Source organism: Pygocentrus nattereri, chromosome 25 (genome assembly GCF_015220715.1).
Source record: "Pygocentrus nattereri isolate fPygNat1 chromosome 25, fPygNat1.pri, whole genome shotgun sequence".
Taxonomy (NCBI): domain Eukaryota; kingdom Metazoa; phylum Chordata; class Actinopteri; order Characiformes; family Serrasalmidae; genus Pygocentrus; species Pygocentrus nattereri.
The window spans coordinates 24476443-24501174 of NC_051235.1; the positions used below are offsets into that span (position 1 = coordinate 24476443).

The 24732-nt window shown below is 41.6% G+C and overlaps 1 protein-coding gene across 1 annotated transcript in view; it reads left to right on the top strand.

The window, feature by feature from the left end:
• The window catches only part of b4galnt4b (beta-1,4-N-acetyl-galactosaminyl transferase 4b), a 182049-nt gene that overhangs the window by 88986 nt on the left and 68331 nt on the right, over positions 1-24732 (top strand). Inside the window, exon 5 of the mRNA XM_037534706.1 lies at positions 23353-23448. Coding sequence (XP_037390603.1) covers positions 23353-23448 — 96 coding nt within the window. The remainder of the gene's footprint in view (positions 1-23352; positions 23449-24732) is intronic.

A 24732-nucleotide genomic window follows, 5' to 3' on the forward strand; every position in this document is an offset into this window, starting at 1 on the left:
TGCGCCTCAGCATCCTTTGACCCCGCTCTATTATTTTCATCACTTCATGGCTGAGTTGCTGTCGTTTCCAATCGCTTCCACTTTGTTATAATACCACTGACAGTTGACTGTGGAATATTTAGTAATGAGGAAATTTCATGACTGGACTTGTTGCACAGGTGGCATCCTATCACGGTACCGGCTGGAACACGGCTGTAATTCACTGAGCTCCTGAGAGCGACCCATTCTTTCACTAATGTTTGTAGAAGCAGTCTGCAGGCCTAGGGGCTTGGTTTTATACACCTGTGGCCATGGACGTGATTGGAACAGCTGAATTTAATGATTTGGATGGGTGAGTGAATACTTTTGGAAATGTAGTGTATCTGTAAGCCATGCAGATATAAGCAAAGCACAGGCATAACACAAGCACCTCCATAATCAAAACCAAAGCAGAGAGGCAACAACTTTCTGAAGTATAGAATCTACAGTAAAACAAGGAAACTGGAAAGAAAGCAAAAGGGAACATGACACATGAAAAATGGTTCAGAATTACATCTTACAGACCTGAAAACATTTCTGTGTAATCTGGTTGTTGAAATGTAAGCAGTTTTTCTGATTGGTTTGATTTGAAATTGTGTATTATATAAAACATGGAAACCTACTGACTGACATGTTTTTACAGTGGTGGTGAAAAGAACCAGATGCCTCTTTGTATAAAGTCATTTTATTTAGTATCCAAAACAATGAGCCTACACATCCTCTGAGTTTTATATATAATGTTAATTATGGTAAAATATGGGATGTTTGCTTTGGGTGCTAGTTTGCCTTGGAATGCCATGCATGTACTATTGTAATACAATGTCTTATGCATTCATAACCATTTCATAACAGCTTTCTGTTAAGGGAAATTTAAACACTCTTCAGATGTCTAAGATTATTTATTATAGACTAAAGATTTTGCCAGGCACTGTGTCTGTATATTTCTATATTATAATGTATTTTTAAAAGTAGAGAGGTGGTAATTTATAACTACTGACAGTGTGAGTAGTCATAATGATATGAGCTCATATGCTGAACCGGACTTTCTGAGTAGGATTTCCCAGTTAAAGGGGCATTTTTTGTTTTTGTTTTTCCCTGGTTGAAGGTCATAAATTCAGTCTTTAGTCAAACATAGCATTAATATGCGTAGACATGTGTAACTAGACACAGATGCTGACACTAATGATGGGGTGGAGTTAAAAACAGTGAAAATATCAGTTGGGATCCCTGGATCAGTACTCTATACAGATTCACAGCACAAAGTATATAAATGTAAATTTCAATACCTAATTAGTTAATACATACAAAAGCAAAAAAACGTGCTTTTTGCTAAAAGGTTATATTGATTTTCTTCTTGTGAAACTGGATTAGACATAAAGATAAATATTTAATATTTTATAATAGAATTTTTTTGTTTGTTTATCTTTATCATTTTCACTTTAAATCAAGATTTAGCTTCAGTTTAACCCTTGTGTGGTGTTGGGGATTTTGTTACTCAGTGGTCTTGTGGACCCTCCGCATTATTGCTTTTTTAAACAAGCCATAACAGTTAATGCAAAAAATACCAAATGTTTAAAATATCACAAGCATATATGTCAAGCATAGAGATCTCCTTTAGCAGCTGTAGCCAGTCAGTAGCCTGTCCATGTTGTCCACCCTCACACACACACACACCCACACACACACTCACACACATATGCAAACACATACACATACAGACACACACACACACACACACACTAACGGCCATGTAGAAGGAGAACAGAGTGAAGAAACACAGCACCTCCACACTTTTATTCCTGCAGGTTCACCCCAACATCACGTGTAATATAAATGTGTAGGGGGTGAACAGTGTGAAGTCAGTAAAAATGTGTTATTTTATATGTTCTTGACAGAAAATGAGCAAAGGCAGAGGAATCCGAGGTTGAAATAATAATAATATTGCATCATTTTTTTTCTTTTCGTAAACATTGAAGATCACCACACAAGGGTTAAGGGGTCAAAGAAGCAAAGGAAATGGCCTTGAAATCAAGCTATGTTCAACTGGGTGAAAGAAATCATCAACAATTCAGACTTGGGTATTATTTTTTACAAATGTAACGTTCATAAAGTAAAAATATGATCATTTGAGATGGAAAGAATTGACAAATGCAGCTACAAGTTTCCCAGCAAGTAAAATGATTGTCTTTTGCATAATTAAGTTCTTCATAAAACAAAATGTTCAGTTCATCTGACTGTTAGTAGCGCTGCAGGAATCTTCAAATCCAATGTGTGGCCAACTTTTAAAACATGGATTTTTTAAGGGCCAAATTATACATATAGACTGAAAAATATTTTAAGTAAGTATATCTTCCTTTAAATATTGGGATATTTACAAAAGACCGATCAGTGATTTTGAAAAATGAGCATCGTCCCACTCTAATATCCACACCGGCCAGGCTAACAGCAAGGCATTGCGTCTTCATAGAACTTCCTGTCAGAGCCTGAAGAAGTTTCAGAGCAAAGGGATGTGTTTTTTTCTTCTTTACCACCTCCCTGCTGAATGATAGAAGAGCAGTGCACTTGACTCTGCTAGCCACGGTGTTGACTAATAGCTGGTGTCTTATTCTGGCACTGTGGGCAGCCCTCAGCTCCTCTTTCCCCAGGAGACATGACATGAGTAAGGGAAATGAAGAGCCACAGATCAAACGGGGTTCGTGACCCGGTATCTCCCCGCCCCCATAACCCCACTCCCACCTCCTGGTCCCTGAGGACCCTCATCTGGAGTCTACAATAGATGAGCTGCCAGGTCTCTGCTAAAGCTCAGCAATGGGCACATGCTTCAGGAGGCTATTACATCAAGGGAACGCTCTGGAGAGCAGCGGATGGGTGATTGCAGTGTTTCCAAGACAGAGATTTTGGAAACAGGTGTTATGCAGCTGTTCCGATGCTGTATAGCAGGGCCATATAGATTAGTCGACAAGGTCCAGTGGATGTCGACACCTTAAACAAAAGTACTCTTTCTATAATGCTCTATAAAATATGGTACATGTGGTAATTTGGACAGATTGCAGTACTCTTCAGGAAGCACTGGGGCAGTGTGGCTTCTATTGTGGTCTATTTAAATAGGTACATGTCAAGGTGACCCCAGGACGCCCATGGAAAACTTCCATGTACTTCTTTGCCTGATGTTTACTTAAAGCAGTGTTAGCTTGAAATGAGAAATGGACATTGAGAAAGAAAGAAAATGAGACATGGTGAGCAGAATAAATGCAATACTTTCAATCAGTCTCATGATTTTTGACAAGTAGGTTTGCTAGCATAATGCTAAAGCCTTAAGTCAACATTAAACGACTTGATAGCCTACTACCTGTGAATTACAGTGCATTTACATTGGTCTGGCATGGTAATGGATGTGCCTCCCACTTCAGCTGGCTTTATAACAGTCTTATATTACTTATGTAATCCAATTGAAAATAAGTGTTGCTAAGTCAATATTTATGCAATGAATTGTTTTGTTTTTTTTTTTTTTAATGATCACCAACACATAAGCCATATTATTGCCAAAGTTGATAGGCACTGTATCCCAGTCTTAGATGGCCACAGAGGTGTTTGGACTAGTTGATATGTTTTTCATGCTAAGCTGGCCACAACTATCAGGACTTTGGCAGCTGCATGCCGATTGGCTATTCACGTGTCCGTGCGTACAGGCCAGAGTACACTGGTAGGAAAAACATGAACAAACGCAAACCTTTGGTTGGTCTGCCACACCCATGTTTGTTTGATGAAAGTCTCTAGAATGTTCCCTTTCCATTCACATGGTTCAGTCTACTTGGAATTTGTATTTATTTATTTATTTTTTCCTGAAGACTAAGAACAACTTGAGACATTATAGTGTTTGTGTTTGTTCACTCTGGTGTGCTCTGGCCTTTATTAGACTTTCGTGCACTGGTTTTGATCTGCTTAATGAAACACCAACAGAAAATTGTTCTGCTCATAGAGATAAGTCTTGCAAAGTTATCGTGGCTTGGCAAAAAAAGTTAGTGAAGTTTGAAGAAAATCAGATTTTTAAAATGTATTTAACAGTATTTAATAGTGTCGCACATCCCTCCAGCTCTAATGCTTCTATGAACTATGGGAGATCACATGCTCCTCTGGGAGATCACGTGCTTGCTGTCTCTCCACAGCAATCCAGTCATTGGGCCTCATTCACCAACCGTTCTTAAGAAGATATTTCCTCTTAAAGCCCAATTGCACAGTTTTCACAAAGGTTATGATATTGACCAGTGTTTTCTTATTTGGGATTTGCTCTTAGATAATGACAGAATCTACATACACTCAAGAGCACAAAGGTGAGAACAATTCTGTGCTTTAAGAACACATCATAAATCCAATGTAGGTTTTTTCTTAGGATCTTTCTTAAGAACACATTTAAGAACAAACTTAGGAAGATATTCATGAATGAGTCCCATCATTCTCACTCACCTGAATACTAATCTGGTTCACCTGATTATAGTTAGTTTAAGTTTTAAGTAAGTTTCCTTGTCAGGTATTGTTTCTTCTTGTGAGAGTATTTTTCTTTTGTGATATTCTGACCTACATTTGGATTCTTTGACTTTTGGATCTTGTTTATGTTTGTTCATCGATATTGAGTTTTACCAAACCCGACAACAACAAAGCCTAATTTTTCACTTTTTTCACGGTTTGGTTTCGTTGCAAACAGTTTTGTTGAAGCATTCGGAAGCTGGTCATTTTGCATGTCAATCAGACAGCCCTTTCCTGTCAAAAGACAGTTCTTCACCACATTAAGTGACAAATCTGATCTTAGGCAGAAGTCTAGCTTGTGAGACTAACTAGCACTATGCTATCAAACATCTACGATCTTCTCTGTTACATTCTCTATCACACTGTGCTGTGAGCAAACAAATGTCAATAAATTATATCACATCTGTGTGTCTCACCTTCCACTGCTGATTCTACACATCAGTCTAAAAAATAACACCAGAAACAACAATGGTTCATTTACTCCCAGTCCAGCATTTACTAGCTCATTGTTAGAGTAATAAACCACACAGCCTCTTCTGGTGCTTGTTGACTCATTTTTTGTAATCCAGGCTTATCATTGTAGAACAGATGAGAAATGGAAAGAATCCAAACCTTTTCCTTTTCCTTGCAGCTCTAAATCCTACATTTTTCTTTTTATTTATTTATTTATTTATTTATTTATTTATTTTGTTTAATGCTTCAAGAAAAAGAACTGGCAAACAAAGTGTGATTGTTTTAGACATTAGAGCTTCACATATTGTTGCATCACAGGAGGCCATAGTGTCATATAGCAGAGCGTTCCTATAGAATGTTTATCAACAGGGAGAGCTGATACACATCAAGTTTACAGGCTGTATTACAGCAACTTCCTATCTTTTTGTCTTAAGATCTAACAGGACAAGATAATATTTTTCAATTATTTTAATTACGGAGTTTTATCTTATCTAACAGAATTTTATGTCAAGAAATACAAACAGCTGAAACAAACACGCAGTCAAAAATAACATTAAAAATGTCAATTGCAGTTATTGTTAGAAATATAACAAAGTTCAAAACAAAACTAAAGATTAAGGACACTGTGAGTGTTACACCGCTGCTTCACAGTTTCAGTTTCTATTTCCCAAATCCTTTAACCAAGCTCCAAGCCACACTATTAAACTCTGTCTCCTCATAATTCACCACCATCACTGCAATGTTTTAGAATTTAGAATTCAGAATTTTAGTCTAGATTGCTACTTATATTATGTATTAAGTAGTAATACTGTTTTCTTATCTGCAGTTAATGGATAAGATTCCATACTGACTGAAGTTGTCATGTTGACTGAACAGATCCGATTTCAGTGAAATAAAGCTTTCAACATAATTTATCAAGCTTGGCATCAGTTTCAGCTTGAACACATGGGGTTTGTGAAGAGATAATAAACTGATGCCCAGTGTAGGAGCCTAAATGCAGTTTATTTTGGTTAGAATATTTTTTTTTTTTTTTTTTTTTTAAAAGGATGCAAATTCATGGGTAAGATAAATATTGTTTGTAATTTCATGATTCAAAAGGATTTATAAAGATTTAAAATACTATTTACATATGTACAGTCCATTGATATTGTGTAATTAAGATCTGACTTTTATTGTGACAATTAAAAACCCACGATTTGGGGGTGATGTTGACATGCCAGGGGAGCGTGGTCAGTAGGAATCAGAAGGAGATTGGAGCGCAATAGTTTTTTGACCTCGCCCTTCCCAGGCTCCGTTGAACTTTAAAAGAATCTTTTACTGGAAATATTTTATGTTTTTGTAATGTTGTGTTAAGTTTTCAAGTAAATAGTTAAAACGAAGAAGTGGACTCGTGGATTTATTTTTGGAGTGTTTTTTGATACAAGGGAGTCTGACGAGCGTCAAGCTAAAGCTTCAATAAGGACAGTAAGAACCTACATTTCAGTCAAAAAACTTGCTCTTCACGGACTACTGGATACAAAAACTGGACTAGATAAGAGGGACAACGAAAGTAGAACACCCCTGCACGGATTTGGAGACTTGTCATTCGAAGGGAAAACGACAACTGTAAGTTGAAAACTGTGACGGATTGGCCGTGTGTCAGTTAAGATTCAAAAAAGACGTCTAATAAATAAGTGGAATGCATTGGAAAGCTACATGCTTAAAAGTTTGCTAATTCATGTGGATGTGAAAGATTTAAGCTAACATGCAACAGCAAGAACAGAAAAGAGTTGTAAAGATGACAGAAAAAGGAATGGAAGATCATAAAGCCAGGATACTGAATGCGCGTAAGGGCAAGCTAGCCCAGCTTACTAGCATGATTAAGCATTTTGAGGAATTAATGGCGGACGATACGAACGCCGACCTCGTTAAGAATAAGCTGCGTGTCGATTTCAGTGCTTTACAGACCGAATTCTCCGACTTAAACTTTAGTCTGGAGCAATACATGAGTGAGGAAGAATTTTTGGGAAATCAAACGAAGTATTTTGAGCCCAAACAAGCCTCAATGAATGATTTCTTTTGGAGATGTGAAAATTGGATGTCAGAAGTCATGAAACGTACTGAGCAGGCTAAGGAACGTGAATGTGATGCAGGGCAAGCTGATAACAGATCAGTCCGTTCAAAAAGGTCTAGTTCACGACATTCTACTGTAAAGTCATCTTCCTCCAAAATGAAAATGCAAGCAGAGCTTGAGCATGTATCACTAAAAGCTAAGGCAGATGCGGTTATGGAAAAAATGGCCATTGAAGAGGAGGAAGCAGAGCTTGAGGCTCAACAAAGGAAAATTAAAGCCAAGAAAGAGCTGCATGAAATTAAAACAAAATTAGCTGAGTCTGATGCTAAGTTACAAGTTCTACAAAAATATGAAGATGAGCAGGATGATGTGAGCATTGGTGGGTCTGAGGCGCCAGAAGAAAAAATGTCAGTGAAAAGTGCTCCACAACTGCCAAGACCTGTCACACCGGTACTGAATTATTCCCAACATGATTCTTTTAAACAGAGCTTGCCTATTAAATCAAACAAAAATGTAATGGATGTAAGAAAGAAAGGAAATGACACAGTTGTGCTGGATAGTTTGTGCCAAGCCATAACACAACAGGCCAATGTGACCGAATACTTAGTGAAGAACCACAAAGCATCTCTACTTCCCGATCTCACGATTAAAACATTTAAAGGAGACCCATTGGAGTATAAATCCTTTATTAGATCCATTGAACATGGCATTGAAAGCCGTACTGAGGATGAAAGTGATCGCTTGCAGTTTTTACTGCAGTACACAAGTGGACAGCCACACGAGTTGGTGAAAAGCTGTATTCACATGCCACCTTCAACAGGATATGCCAAAGCAAAACAAATGTTGCAAGACTACTTCGGTGCTGACTACAAGATTGCAGAGGCATACTTAAAGGAGGCCATGGACTGGCAGACAATTAAACCAGAAGATGGCGCTGCACTATAGTCATTTGCATTGTTCCTGACTGGCTGCTCAAACACAATGGCAGACATTAGCTACATGGAAGACTTGGACAATGCAGTATGCATCAAGGCATTAGCTAGCAAGCTACCCTACAAACTGAAGGAATCCTGGAGAAAATATGCCTGTGACCTGCAAGAGAAAACAAAGAAAAGAGTTAAGTTCAAGGATTTTGTTGAATTTGTAAACAAACAAGTCAAGTACTTACTGCACCCTCTCTATGGGAACATAAAGGACAACACCACCACCAACACAAAGGATTCAGTTCGACAGAAACCAAAAGCACAAGACAAAGACATGGCCAAATCCAAGAAAGTTTTCACAACATCCGTTGCTTCGTCTGCAGAAAACAAAGACAAGAAAGAAGGCGAAAGCTCAACATCTAACAAAACAAAATCAGTGGATGCTAATGGGAAACCATGTCTATACTGCAACGGAGATCATCACAGTTTCTCAGTCTGCAAAGGATTCAAAAAGAAGCCACACAAGGAAAAGATAGAGTTTTTAAAGGGCAAAGGGCTGTGCTTCGCATGCCTGAAACATGGCCATATGAGCAACACTTGTACAGAGAAGGCTCAATGTCAAGAATGTGCTCGTCCACATCCCACTCTATTACACATCACATTCAAAGAGTCAAAGGACGAAACAAAGAAAGACGAAGAAAGTAAAGATGAGCAAGCTGTGACAAACGCTCTTGTTCAAGCAACTGAAGTATGTACCGTCACCGGGGCCGGTAAAGAAGATTGCTTCCTGTCCATAGTTCCGGTAAAAGTCAAGGCACAGAAAGGAACCAAGATAGTGACCACGTACGCGTTTCTGGACCCAGGCAGCTCCGCTACCTTTGCTACTGAGTCACTAATAAACGAGCTGAACCTGAATGGACGCCGCACAAGCATCTCCTTGAGAACCATGGGGAATGAGTCTGTGGTGAACACGCGTATAGTAACAGGACTGGAAATCAGTAACCTGGAAGGTGACCAGTTTATTGAACTTTCGGAGGTGTTTTCCCAGAAGGCCATTCCTGTGACAAAGGATAATATCCCACGCCAAGAGGATGTCAGTAGGTGGCCTCACCTAAAGGAGGTGAAGCTTCCAGCCGTTGAAGCAGAAGTAGGTCTGCTCATCGGAGCTAACATCCCCAAGGCCATGGAACCGCTTCAGGTGGTGAACAGTGTGGATGAAGGCCCTTATGCTGTAAGAACGGCTTTAGGCTGGACAGTTAACGGTCCTCTCAAAGGAGGCAATGACGGACTGAGAACCAGGTCGCCTGCAGTTACAGCTAACCGAATCTCAGTAGCCAGGCTAGAAGAGCTTTGGCATCAGCAATTCAAGCTGGACTTTCCCGATGCAGGTCTGAGTGAAGACATTGAAATGTCAAAAGAAGACCACCAATTTATGAACATGGTGTCTCAGTCTGCACAATTGCAAGATGGTCACTACAGTATTTGCCTTCCACTGAGAAACAAATCGCTGTGCATGCCCAACAACAGATCAGTCGCAGAACAACGTGCACTGAACTTGAGAAAAAGATTCATTAAAGACACAGACTACCGTGCAGAGTATGTTGCATTCATGGAAGACATTGTCAAGAAAGGCTACGCAGTTCAAATCGACAGAGCTGAATGCGAACCGACTGAAGGAAGCACATGGTATCTGCCCCATCACGGAGTCAGACACCCAGTCAAGCGCAAGCTGCGCGTTGTCTTCGATTGCGCAGCAAGCTATGGAGGAACGTCGCTGAATCAACAGCTTCTACAGGGACCAGACCTGACAAGTTCGCTAGTTGGGGTCCTCACACGGTTCAGGCAAGAAAGTGTCGCTGTTATGGCAGACGTGGAAGCCATGTTTTATCAAGTGGCAGTGAAGGAAGAAGATACAAATCTACTCAGATTTCTCTGGTGGCCGGAAGGAAATCATCAGAACGAGCTTGCCGAATTCAAGATGAAGGTGCACATCTTTGGTGCAACCTCGTCGCCGAGTGTTGCGACCTACGCACTGCAGAAGTGTGCAACTGATTTTGAAGATGACTTTGGGCATGAAGCTGCCACCACAGTGAAGAAAAATTTCTATGTGGACGACTGCCTCAAGTCAGTAGCTGATGAGGACGCAGCAGTCACTCTGTGCTCCAACTTACGAGGCATGCTGGTAAGAGGTGGTTTTCGGCTAACCAAATGGGCAAGCAATAGCAGGAAGTTACTCAACTCAATTCCTGAGGATGAGCGAGCACAAGGATTTCAAGATCTCGACTTGAACATGGACAGTTTGCCAATGGAGCGAGCGCTGGGAATCCAGTGGTGTGCCGAGACGGATCAGTTTAAGATCAAGATCAACCTCAAAGAGCGTCCGCACACCAGGAGAGGCCTGCTCTCCTTCCTGAGCTCCATCTTTGACCCTCTGGGGTTCATTGCTCCAGTGGTACTGCCCGCCAAAAGAATTCTGCAAGATCTATGTCGCCAAAGGTACAGCTGGGATGACAGCCTACCAGCTGATGTGATCAAGGAATGGACAAAGTGGACGTCAGACTTGCAACAGCTAGAGGTGTTTGGCGTGGACAGATGCATCAAATCAGAGACCTTTGGTGCGCCGGTCTTCGCTCAGCTACACCATTTTGCTGACGCAAGTGAAGACGCTTATGGAACCACAAGTTACCTTGTCCTACGCTCCTCAGCTGGAGAGACCCAATCCTCTCTAATGATGGCGAAGGCACGAGTAGCGCCCTTGAAATCCCCGACCATACCGAGGATGGAGTTAACTGCGGCCTCAGTTGCAGTCAAGATGGACAAGCTGCTGAAGAAAGAGCTTGAATTGGAACTCCACGACTCAGTATACTGGACGGATAGCACAGTTGTGCTCAAGTACTTGAACAGTGAAAGCTCCAGATTCAAGACGTTCGTGGCCAATAGGGTGTCAGCCATTCTACAGCACTCTCAGGCTTCACAATGGAGGTACGTCAATACCAGCCTGAATCCGGCGGATCACGTGTCCCGAGGCCTGGCGGTTGAAGCGTTCTTGAAATGTGAAAGCTGGCTTTCCGGACCTGAATTCCTGCGCTGCGAGGAAGACCAGTGGCCGAAGAATCCAGATCCGGGAATGATCAACATGGATGACCCAGAGGTCAAAAGGGTTCAATCTCATACTATACAAGTGAAAGATCTCAACGACCCGCTAGACCAGCTGATGTCGTACTACTCATCCTGGACGAAGCTGAAGCGCGCTGTAGCCTGGTACCTGAAATTGAAAGATCTGCTAAAAGAACTGAAGGAAAACAAAAATAAAGAACCAAACTTGTCAAACAAGGAAAGAATGGACAGATTGAAGAAAGATTACAAAGTACCAAAACTTATCTGTGAAGATTTGACAAAAGCAGAGACAGAAATTGTGAAGTACGCACAAAAGAACGGATTCCAAGAAGATCTGGAAATGCTAAAAGAACAACAAAGAGTTAAGAAAAGCAGTTCACTTCGTAAGCTGAACCCAGTGCTGCAAGATGGACTCATAAGAGTAGGAGGTAGGCTGAGCCGTGCTGCGCTTCCAGATAACTGCAAGCAGCAAGTCATCTTGCCAAAGGACTCGCACGTCACAAGGCTCGTTCTTAGACAAATTCATGAAGTAACAGCACATGCAGGAAGGAATCACATGCTGGCTCAGTTGCGACAGAGATTCTGGATCCCTGGAGCAAATGGAGCCATCAGGAGAATGTTGTCCAAGTGCGTCGACTGCAAGAAGCTGCATGGCACAGCTGGCAAGCAACTCATGGCAGACTTACCAACATGCAGAGTCCTGCCTGACGATCCTCCATTCACGCGGGTAGGCGTTGACTACTTCGGCCCATTTCTGGTGAAAAGAAGAAGAGGACATGTAAAAAGATACGGTGTCATCTTTACTTGTCTCGCAGTTCGTGCAGTGCACTTGGAAGTTGCGTCCTCGCTTGACACTGATGCATGTCTGAACGCAATCAGAAGATTCCTAGCAAGAAGAGGACAAGTCAGAGAGATGTATTCAGACAACGGGACGAACTTCAGAGCAGCTGAAAGCGAGATGAGGAAAATGATACGTGAGTGGAACACAAGCAAGATCGAAAGGCACCTGCAGCAGAAAGGTGTACAGTGGCACTTCAACCCTCCTACAGGCTCCCACCACGGAGGAACCTGGGAGCGGCTCATCCGCTCTGTGAGAAAGATTCTGAACACCACAGTGAAAGAGCAGACAATGGACGAGGAAAGTCTCCACACCCTGTTGTGCGAAGCGGAGGCCATCATAAACAGTAGGCCCATTACCAAGGCGTCTTCGGACATCAATGATTTGGAGGTCTTAACCCCTAATCACCTCCTATTACTGAAAGTCAAGCCGGAGCTGCCTCCAGGAGTGTTCAGCAAGGACGATCAGTACACAAACCGCAGATGGAGACAGGTCCAGTACCTCACGGACATATTCTGGAAGCGCTGGTGCAGGGAGTACCTCATGCAGCTCCAAGAGCGCCAGCGATGGTCAACGCTTGAGAGGAATTTCACCGTCGGCGACGTGGTGCTGATCATCGACGACACATCGCCCAGAAACTCCTGGCCGCTTGGAAGGATCACAGAGGCTCTTCCAGACTGGAGGGGTTTCGTTCGGCAGGTGAAGGTCAAGACCCGGACAAACGAGCTCCTGCGACCAGTAACTAAGCTGGTCCTGCTGCAGGAGTCAGAGACTGATTAATGGACTTTCACGTATCCTTTTCATTGCTGAATGAGTGATTTAGTTATGCACTTAAGTTAAAATGTTATACAGTTTTGACTTACAGATTAAGATAATGTGTAATTGTAGTATTAGGCTCCTTGTGATTTAAGTTTTGAGTAATTGTTTCAAGGCATTGATAACAATTAGGGGCCGGAAATGTAGGAGCCTAAATGCAGTTTATTTTGGTTAGAATATTTTTTTTTTTTTTTTTTTTTTTTTTTTTTAAAAGGATGCAAATTCATGGGTAAGATAAAGGTGTTTGGCGTGGACAGATGCATCAAATCAGAGACCTTTGGTGCGCCGGTCTTCGCTCAGCTACACCATTTTGCTGACGCAAGTGAAGACGCTTATGGAACCACAAGTTACCTTGTCCTACGCTCCTCAGCTGGAGAGACCCAATCCTCTCTAATGATGGCGAAGGCACGAGTAGCGCCCTTGAAATCCCCGACCATACCGAGGATGGAGTTAACTGCGGCCTCAGTTGCAGTCAAGATGGACAAGCTGCTGAAGAAAGAGCTTGAATTGGAACTCCACGACTCAGTATACTGGACGGATAGCACAGTTGTGCTCAAGTACTTGAACAGTGAAAGCTCCAGATTCAAGACGTTCGTGGCCAATAGGGTGTCAGCCATTCTACAGCACTCTCAGGCTTCACAATGGAGGTACGTCAATACCAGCCTGAATCCGGCGGATCACGTGTCCCGAGGCCTGGCGGTTGAAGCGTTCTTGAAATGTGAAAGCTGGCTTTCCGGACCTGAATTCCTGCGCTGCGAGGAAGACCAGTGGCCGAAGAATCCAGATCCGGGAATGATCAACATGGATGACCCAGAGGTCAAAAGGGTTCAATCTCATACTATACAAGTGAAAGATCTCAACGACCCGCTAGACCAGCTGATGTCGTACTACTCATCCTGGACGAAGCTGAAGCGCGCTGTAGCCTGGTACCTGAAATTGAAAGATCTGCTAAAAGAACTGAAGGAAAACAAAAATAAAGAACCAAACTTGTCAAACAAGGAAAGAATGGACAGATTGAAGAAAGATTACAAAGTACCAAAACTTATCTGTGAAGATTTGACAAAAGCAGAGACAGAAATTGTGAAGTACGCACAAAAGAACGGATTCCAAGAAGATCTGGAAATGCTAAAAGAACAACAAAGAGTTAAGAAAAGCAGTTCACTTCGTAAGCTGAACCCAGTGCTGCAAGATGGACTCATAAGAGTAGGAGGTAGGCTGAGCCGTGCTGCGCTTCCAGATAACTGCAAGCAGCAAGTCATCTTGCCAAAGGACTCGCACGTCACAAGGCTCGTTCTTAGACAAATTCATGAAGTAACAGCACATGCAGGAAGGAATCACATGCTGGCTCAGTTGCGACAGAGATTCTGGATCCCTGGAGCAAATGGAGCCATCAGGAGAATGTTGTCCAAGTGCGTCGACTGCAAGAAGCTGCATGGCACAGCTGGCAAGCAACTCATGGCAGACTTACCAACATGCAGAGTCCTGCCTGACGATCCTCCATTCACGCGGGTAGGCGTTGACTACTTCGGCCCATTTCTGGTGAAAAGAAGAAGAGGACATGTAAAAAGATACGGTGTCATCTTTACTTGTCTCGCAGTTCGTGCAGTGCACTTGGAAGTTGCGTCCTCGCTTGACACTGATGCATGTCTGAACGCAATCAGAAGATTCCTAGCAAGAAGAGGACAAGTCAGAGAGATGTATTCAGACAACGGGACGAACTTCAGAGCAGCTGAAAGCGAGATGAGGAAAATGATACGTGAGTGGAACACAAGCAAGATCGAAAGGCACCTGCAGCAGAAAGGTGTACAGTGGCACTTCAACCCTCCTACAGGCTCCCACCACGGAGGAACCTGGGAGCGGCTCATCCGCTCTGTGAGAAAGATTCTGAACACCACAGTGAAAGAGCAGACAATGGACGAGGAAAGTCTCCACACCCTGTTGTGCGAAGCGGAGGCCATCATAAACAGTAGGCCCATTACCAAGGCGTCTTCGGACATCAATGATTTGGAGGTCTTAACCCCTAATCACCTCCTATTACTGAAAGTCAAGCCGGAGCTGCCTCCAGGAGTGTTCAGCAAGGACGATCAGTACACAAACCGCAGATGGAGACAGGTCCAGTACCTCACGGACATATTCTGGAAGCGCTGGTGCAGGGAGTACCTCATGCAGCTCCAAGAGCGCCAGCGATGGTCAACGCTTGAGAGGAATTTCACCGTCGGCGACGTGGTGCTGATCATCGACGACACATCGCCCAGAAACTCCTGGCCGCTTGGAAGGATCACAGAGGCTCTTCCAGACTGGAGGGGTTTCGTTCGGCAGGTGAAGGTCAAGACCCGGACAAACGAGCTCCTGCGACCAGTAACTAAGCTGGTCCTGCTGCAGGAGTCAGAGACTGATTAATGGACTTTCACGTATCCTTTTCATTGCTGAATGAGTGATTTAGTTATGCACTTAAGTTAAAATGTTATACAGTTTTGACTTACAGATTAAGATAATGTGTAATTGTAGTATTAGGCTCCTTGTGATTTAAGTTTTGAGTAATTGTTTCAAGGCATTGATAACAATTAGGGGCCGGAAATGTAGGAGCCTAAATGCAGTTTATTTTGGTTAGAATATTTTTTTTTTTTTTTTTTTTTTTTTTTTTTAAAAGGATGCAAATTCATGGGTAAGATAAATATTGTTTGTAATTTCATGATTCAAAAGGATTTATAAAGATTTAAAATACTATTTACATATGTACAGTCCATTGATATTGTGTAATTAAGATCTGACTTTTATTGTGACAATTAAAAACCCACAATTTGGGGGTGATGTTGACATGCCAGGGGAGCGTGGTCAGTAGGAATCAGAAGGAGATTGGAGCGCAATAGTTTTTTGACCTCGCCCTTCCCAGGCTCCGTTGAACTTTAAAAGAATCTTTTACTGGAAATATTTTATGTTTTTGTAATGTTGTGTTAAGTTTTCAAGTAAATAGTTAAAACGAAGAAGTGGACTCGTGGATTTATTTTTGGAGTGTTTTTTGATACAAGGGAGTCTGACGAGCGTCAAGCTAAAGCTTCAATAAGGACAGTAAGAACCTACACCCAGCATGATAAAAATTCAGATGCTGCAAGATGTGACACAGTGCATCTGGTTAAATTAGTTGACTTTACTTTAAAAAATCATGCAAATTTATTGCCTCTAAAGAGTTAAGCTACTTAACTGGTTTAAACATAAATAATTTTGTATATGAATTAGAGAATTACATTCTAATTTTCAGTGATCCACACATCTGTAGCAAGTAAGGTTAACTCAAACAGCCCAGTGCTTAGAAATGGTGTCCACTGAAATGGTACTACTGTACTTTTTCATGTTCTGCTTAATGTTGAATCAAGTAATCTTTCTTATGTAATGTTTTGCTGTCAGTTGAAACATCTCCATTATATCAAATGAGTTGTTTCATACCATAAAGAATAAATAGCTTAAATAAGAGTCGTCCATTTCTGATGTCTCACGTAGCTTAATGCATGTAAGCCAGTCTGTTAGCAGGTGCAGTGTTAGTAGACTGAACTGATAAACCTTGCAAAACAACATCATGGTGAGAAAAACAAAAATGTAAAATGCCTCCAAACCTCTCATTTAACAGAGTAAATTATGACACTTGTGAAATTGTGTCAAAATGTCTAAAAGTAAATATTTTTATATAATATATAAAATATAAGGGCGGCGCGGTGGCGTGGTGGGTAGCGCTGTCGCCTCACAGCAAGGAGGGTCTGGGTTCGATTCCCCGGCCGGGTGACCGGGGTCCTCTCTGTGTGGAGTTTGCATGTTCTCCCCGTGTCTGCGTGGGTTTCCTCCGGGTTCTCCGGTTTCCTCCCACAGTCCAAAGACATGCAGTCAGGCTAATTGGACATGCTAAATTGCCCCTGGGTGTGAATGTGTGAGTGACTGTCTGTGTCTGTCTGTCTGCCCTGCGATGGACTGGCGACCTGTCCAGGGTGTATCCTGCCTTCCGCCCGAAGACCGCTGGGATAGGCTCCAGCTCCCCCCCGCGACCCTGACGGAGAAGCGGCTTGGAAAATGGATGGATGGATGGATATAAAATATAAAATATAAATTTATATTTATAAATTAGAAAAATAAGAATGAATTATCAGAAACCAACAAAACTGCTAAGAAAACTTTTTGGGATAAGACTCTTCAGTCTGAAGGAATTATGTAAATTAGCTGATCTAGATTTACTTGAGTAACACTATATTACTAGATTTGTGTTAGTAACATTAACAGGGATGGTAAAGTAAACCAAAAAAAAAATGTGTCAAATAATCGAATAATCATTGATAGAGTAATCGTTTATAGGAATAGTCGTCATCACAGTCCTCCAACAACCATGTTTCCCTCCTCCTCCGTCCCTCGCTGCTGTGTTGGGAATGAGCTTCTGATACACAGGCCTCCCCTGTTCCTGTCCCCACTGAGCACAGCATGGGGAAAAAAAACTCCGGTAGAGAAATGACCTCTGTTTTCATCTTATGATTTACGAGCTCCTTCGTGCTGTTATTGAATGCCATTATATGGCCGTGGGGAATAGCAAGTGTGGGGAATACATCAGCAGGGCTTCGTCTGGACGCATGGAGAGATGACCCTGATAGAAGGAAATGTCCTTTCTGCTCCACGCGCTCTCTCTCCATATGCTGGAGTCTGAAAGCATTCTCTTATCCCAGCTGAATATATTTAAGAGCTGCTCATTCCTCATTGATAATAAGAAGATGAATGCTATCTAGAAGTACGTAAAATTAGCGCTGATAGCAGGGGATTTGGAGGATTCTGCTAAATATTGGATTCTAAAAAAGAACCAGGCTACTTATTAAGATATAGATGCTATCACTTTCCTGCAAAAGCACAACTGTAAACAGTAAGGTTGGTTTCAGTTCACAGCATGGTTGAAGTTTTGAGAGAGAACGAGCAGCGTTCTACTTACAGGAATGGTCAGATTTTCTACAATTTCTACAATTTTCCCCAGATACAGTCAATCAGCCAAAGTGGTTTTCAAATTTCACCTCTATAGTTTAGTGCTGCATTTACAAAGCTAGCATTGCTAACAAGCACTAGATATAATGTCCCGGCCTCGTGAGCCACTAAGGGGAGATAAGGCACCACTAAGGATTAATTAGGGCTAAGCTGTAATTGAGGTGTTCACACTTTGCTTTCTGCTCAGTCTTGAGTTCAATCTAATATGTGCAAGTCTCAGACTAAGCCCATAATTTCAGTGTTAGTTCCTCTCTCAAGTCTCAAGTTCTGGTTTCTTGAGTATCTCTCAGCATAAGTATAAAAGAACTTGAGTGCCATCTATCCATTTTCCAAGACGCTTCTACGTCAGGGTCGCAGAGGGGTGCTAGAGCCTATCCCTTATGCTGTCAGGTCACCAGACAGTCACTCACACACTCACACCCAGGGGCAAATTAGCATGTCCAATTGGCCCGACTGCACGTCTTTGGACCTGGAGGAAACCCACGCAGACACGGGGAGAACATGCAAACTCCACACAGAGAGGACTCCGGTCACCCGGCCGGGGAATCGAACTTGAGTGCCTTTGTGTGTTTTTTTTTTTTAAACTCTGTACTTTTTGAAGACGCTACTGTGGCGTTTCTTTTGTTTGGCCTTAACCTCCCCTCTTTTGTTTATCAAAGCCCTTAGGCGTTGCTGTGATAGCTCAGGAATAACATCTCGCTTGGTGAGAACTCGTTTTTCTTTTTTCCATGCTCTCAAGTCTGTACCGCTCTGCTCTTGAGTCCACCTCTTGTGCTTACCCCATAGCATTCTGGTATCTGAACATGGGAACCACCTGTTTGATCTCTGCTGGGGGTAAGCCAGCCGTTACACTACACTAGAAGTCAATAGTTTCCCAAATCTTTTCTAAGAACATCCCCAAAACGGCTCTCAACCAGCCTAGACTGCATCCTGGTTTTTATGAAGGTACCACTTACTGTAAACTATAAAAATGAACAAAACGTCACTGTATAGCTGGGGCAGTCTGTTAATACAACAGGTGTTGTGAAAAAATTCCTTCATGCTTTATTTCATACACGAGTACTTTTGTGATTTCTGTCATTGTTTCTGTTTATGAACATATCGCTTCAGTTAGAAAAAAAATTTAGCAGTTGCTTATGAAAAGTAAGCAGAAATCATAACTGTAATCTGTAGAGTCCATATGCCTGCATCTGAATTCAGCACAACACCTGTTGTCTAAAATGGCTACCCAAAGTGCTCAGCTACACGGTAAAATTTTGTTCAGGTTTATAGTTCACAGTAAGTCATACTGTGTTCTAAACGACAATTTTACATGTCTGTGTTACGTTAATGAAGATCTAGATGTGGTATGAATGGGTTGAAAGAAGTTTCAGGGCTGTATTTACAGAAAAGATTTGGGTAAATATTAACTCTTAGTGATTGTTAGCAACTGTAGCCTCATGTCTCTATCGCTGTCTCGTTAAAATACTGCTTATAATCACTGATGCTGAACACCACCGTCCACGGCAGCTGCAATTAGAAAGGCTAATTTTAAACCCGGCTATGGCAAGAGACCAAAAGCAGATGGGCAGATGGAGGGGCAGTCTAATAGTATCTCACCTGCTGCAGAAGAGCTGTTTCTCTCACAGGGCACTTCAGCAGCGCCCAGGAAAGCTTGGGGATTTATGAATTTTGATTATTTGTTTGGCTTTAATGCGAGAAATTGCTATTGGAAATCATAGCGCATTCGAATGCGAAGAGGCTTAAAGAAAGTTCAGCTCCACCTGTTGTGAGTCCATCTCCTTTGCTTTATATGTGCATAGTTGAGTATTTTAAATCCATCATATTTCTGTTTCATTTCTCAATTCACAATCAACTTGATTTATGCACTGTGTAAACAAACAGAGGCCATTACAAAAAAATTACCCTAAAGGCCCAGCCAGAGAAGACCGCTTTCACACCTCATTGCACTGATTTCCAAAAGTCAAAGCCAACGACCTTGATTACTCATTTGATTATCTATTTCTTTTTATTTACACCTATAAGATAAATGTGAATTGGCAAGAATAATGCATTTCTCCTCTGTTATATATTTCTGACTGAAACACAGGATCTCTAAACTAGCTGAGCATTTCACCCAATGGTGAGGGTGGTGAGAGGGGGAGGTGAAACATGATAATTTTGGTCAATAATTTCCCCATCCACTGGTACATGGTGATGTAATCACCCTTCAATCAAACATTATGGGATTTTTGTTTTTTAAAGGGGCATCTTGGCCTAAAATTAGAGTTTAACATGCTGTCATGTTGTTAAGAATTCAGTACTGCAGCATCGGTTTTACAAAATTAACAGCTGTATTTCTTTTTCATGTCTTTGATCATCAGTTTTCTCTCACTACAATACCCTTCATGCATTACCCAAATGTGTCTTACAACCATTGGGAATTCCTGTGATGTCACCCAATCATGACTGCTAACAAATTTATAAAAAACTGTCTTTATTCAGCACAAAATGAACACCAGAGAAAATGAGCCAAACCCCTCCTATTTATTGAGATCTGCCTGACTGCATTTTGCTAACTGTAACATTTGGTGGAGGAGGGATAATGCTATATGGTTGTTTTCAGGGGTTGGCCTAGACCTCTTAGTTCCAGTAAAGGGAAATCTTAATGCTTCACTAAACCAAGACATTTTGGACCCTTGCATGCTTCAAGCTATGTGGAAACAATTTGGGGAAGACCCTTTTCTGTTCCAGCACAACTGAGCCCCAGTGCACAAAGCAGGCTCCATAAAGGCCTGGCTGGGTGAGTTTGGTATGGAAAAACTTGACTTGCCCACACAGAGCCCTGACCTCAACCCCAGCAAACATCATTGAAATGAACTAGAATGGAGATTGTGAGCCCGACCCTCTTGTCCAACATCAGTGTTTGACCTCAGAAGTGCTAATTTTTCTCCAAAATCTTATAGAGAGCTTCCCAGAAGAGTGGAAGCTGTTACAGCTGCAAAGAAGGGACCAATGCCACATTAATGCCTATGGATTTAGAATGGGATATCATAAAAGCTCCTGTAGGTGTAATGTATAGGTGTCCCGAATACTTTTGTCCATATAGTGGACTATCAACAGAAGGGGGCTAGACCTTAAAGCATAAATCTCTAGCGGGACCTGTGGCTCTGCATTATGATGCCAATAAGCATGTTTACAACAGATGTATGCAGATATATTTTTTATTTTGTTCACAGTGTCCCTATAAATAATGTGATGCATCATGCTTAATCTATATTCATGAGGTTTACTTTAATGGTTCTTGGCTTTAATATATGGATTTTTAAAAAAAACTTAAAAAAAACAATGATTCATTAATTGAAAGGTCCTTTATGGAACCAAAAGTGTTCTTCTGTTGCTCTGAAGTCTTTGAGGACTTAGTAAAGAATATATATGTACACAGTTCAGTATAGTTTAAGATATATAGATATTTATGTTTCATGAATTCGCAATCATCTTGACATATGCTATATGTGATTAAGAGTTGAGGCCGTTACTCATAAATGACCTATTACCCAGGAAGGAAGCAGAGGAAGGCTGCTTTCACACCTCACGTGGCATTGATTTCCAGCCATCTCCACTGCAGCTCCTGCCTCTAGCACCTCGCATGCCTCTCCTGGGGTTATGCCTATTCACAGACCCAATTTCAGCAAGATGGATCCGACGTCAGCCTGACTCGGACGCGCCCGGGCATGTGCTGTGGATGTATAGGGAGAGTAAATCTCTCTTTTTCCATTTCTTCCTCTCCTCCTCTCGCCTGCTCTCCCCCACTTTCTTCTACAATAGAAGTCAGCAGGAAGCCGTATGCAGTCAGCTGTCTGTGCAGTGGAGCTCCCCTGAGAGAGCGAGAGCTCCACTGAGCAGAGCAGAGTTACAGTAGCCTTAGCACTCAGTGCAGAAATCAGGAGGCACTGGGAGGCAAAGACAGAATGAAATAGGGCAAAGGCTGGACAGATTATTGGAGAATGCATCTGAAAGCTTGTCCAACAAAGACACATAATGTTGCTGATGTATATCTCTCTTCCATAACACCTCTATTTGCTTTTTTCTGTTGGGGGTCATCTCCATGACCTGATTACAGTAATCATAACTGCGGGGCCAGGATTCAGGTGTACCTGGCTAAGCCAAACATTATAAATCCTGTTTGATTTCTCCATAGATGTACATTCAAAATGATCTTTTTCTGTTAAAATGATTTGATTGCCAAATGACTTGTTTTATTATAAATATACATATACATTTATACAGTTACTAATACATATTTATACATTTATACATATATATACATATTATATATATATATATATATATATATATATATATATATATATAATGGCCCGAGCCATTAAAGGGGCTAATGCAGTTATTTTCTTTGTGTTGTTATGTTTTCCATCACGGCTCAAGACCACCAACTTAAATATGATGCCATCAGTTAATCAGCATTCTTACATGTCAGTTGTCTGCATTTCTTACATAGTCAGTGAAATTCTATCCATCCGCTTTGGTGCCATCCACTGTAGGTCATGTCATCAGCTACTGTTTGGTTGCTAACCTTGTTTGGTGGCTGATTCTTTTGTGACATTTGTGTAAGCAGTGTAGTTCACCACATGAGTGATTTCAGCTAGTGGGACAGCATGAGGCCAGGCATAGAAGTTTGAAAGAAGAGTCCACGCATACGCTGAGATAAGCGACTTTTATTATGGGCACATCCAGGGACATGGTCAAAGCGGTCCAGGTTAAAATAGACAACACGGAGAGAATGGGGGTCAGACATGACAAAAGAACACAGAAATCCAAATACTTCATACCAAACAAATATCAAACATCAAACATATAAAACACGATCAAACAACAAACATCCAATAATAACAAAGACCAGCAAAGACAAGGGGCAAACACAGGGCTTAAATACAACAGGGTTGATGAGGGACAGGTGGAAAAAAATCAGGAGCAGAGTCACGAAACAAGGGGCCAGACTAGACGGAAAAACAAATGCATGTGGAAGATCAAAACAAAGGGGCACGTGGACGATCAGAAAGTAAACAGAAAAAGCACATGGAGTAGTGGGAGGAGCCAACCGTGACACCGCTATGGTCACAACACCAGGAGAAATTTCTCATGAAGCAAAGATTGCAGGATACATGGTTTTGGGTGTACATGCACCCCAGTAAATCTGATTGCAATAAAGAGACACTAATCCTAATGGCTTTATCCAGGATGTGTAATCACCTTCTTCACTGTAACTCTGATCATATCTGAACATTTGTCACTATGTATCAGTAACAGCAGTGAGTGTACCCTGTGTTTTTCAGGGTATGTTTTAGATGCTGCACCTCATATACATGCCGTGTATGCATGCATGCATTTATAAGATCCTGCCAGTATGTATTCATGCCAGTGTTCTCCCCTTGAGTGATGGATACAAACCTACTTGAACTCTGATAGCTCCGCCTTGTGGAGAAACATTATTCCTTCTGAATGTGAGTGAGTTAATAAGCTAGTTAGCTCAGTGCTTTGCATCTAAAAACCTGTGTGTGTTGATTATGTAGTATTTATTTTGTCTTGTTCTTTTTTTTTTCTAGTACAAAGGACAGGCCAACTTGCATGTGTTTGAGGACTGGTGTGGCTCATCTGTTTCTCAGCTCAGGAAGAACCTCCACTTCCCTTTGTACCCACATGTAAGTATATTAGTTCAGTAAACTTAAATATTGTGTCTAAGTGAATGAGATTTTGGGTATGGTTGCCCATGTAGGGGCTGTATGTGTACAGCAGTGCCGTAGACAAGTTGGTAACACTTTATTTGAAGGCTACCTACATAAGGGCTTCATAACATATAGTGTTTTAAATATGTTTAGTGCTGTAAATATGTTCAATGTTTATTCTTATTATGTCAGTACAATGTCATTTATTTCATAAAACATCTTATGTCAGGTTGCGAGAACCGACATAAGCACTTAATAAATGTTCAAGTAATGCTTCATAAATGCATTATTCAGCGCTTATGAATGTGTCATGAAGCCCTTATGTAGGTAGCCTTCAAATTGTCCTCAAATCTATGTCAAGTTTTAAGTTAGCAACTCTGAAGTCTAATGTCTGATTCACAGTCTGAGTCATGAAGTCCAGTAGGGTTGTCCCAAATACCATTTTTTGGGATCCTGAGCTTCAGAAGTAATCAACAGCAAAGATTTAAATATTCAAGTGGGAGGGTGGCCTGGAGATCAAGAAAGTTTGAAAATTCATGTCCAATGCCCGTGGAATACCTCCACAGCTTTATCTGCTATACAATCTGAATCTCCATGCTAGCTGCTTTACTTATAGAGTGCTGTGGTGCTCCTCGCTCCGTCTACCAGGCCTGCTAGCCTCTCTTAACAGCAGGCTAGAGGATAATAGCACAGTGCATGCATGGGTTAACTAGCGCTTCAACAAGGTGGTCTAGCTTGAGGAACAAAGGGCATATATCATGGCCCTAGCAAAAATCCAGTACGGTGGAACTTCACTGAGTGAGCAGCATATCAGACATTTGAGCTGTCATGATATATATTTACACATTTTAACAGTGTGAATAAAAAGTATAAATATAATAAATATATTGCAAGAATATGGTGACACCGCCATGTTGTAAGTAATTCCTTTTTTCCATAAAAGTTAAAAGGACAACATAACTCACCTGAAGTGGTTCAGTTAAATGATATGAAGCATGGTGGTTCTTGGGAAGACTTGAAAGAGTCTCTGTAAAGAACTGCTACCTTATTAAATAAATTGGCGTCAGAGCCCTGACCGTCAATTGATGGAACCGGCTTACGTGGGAATCAGCTGACTTCCAAAGGGCTGTCTTTGAGGCCAGAGCTCATGCGTTGCTTTGTCTCCTCAGTGGTCGCAGATGCTGTGTCAGCATGCGGGCATGCGCCTTCCCGTCAGGGATTGGTGAAGGCATCTCGTGGCCATCTCAGGGTGGCATCTTG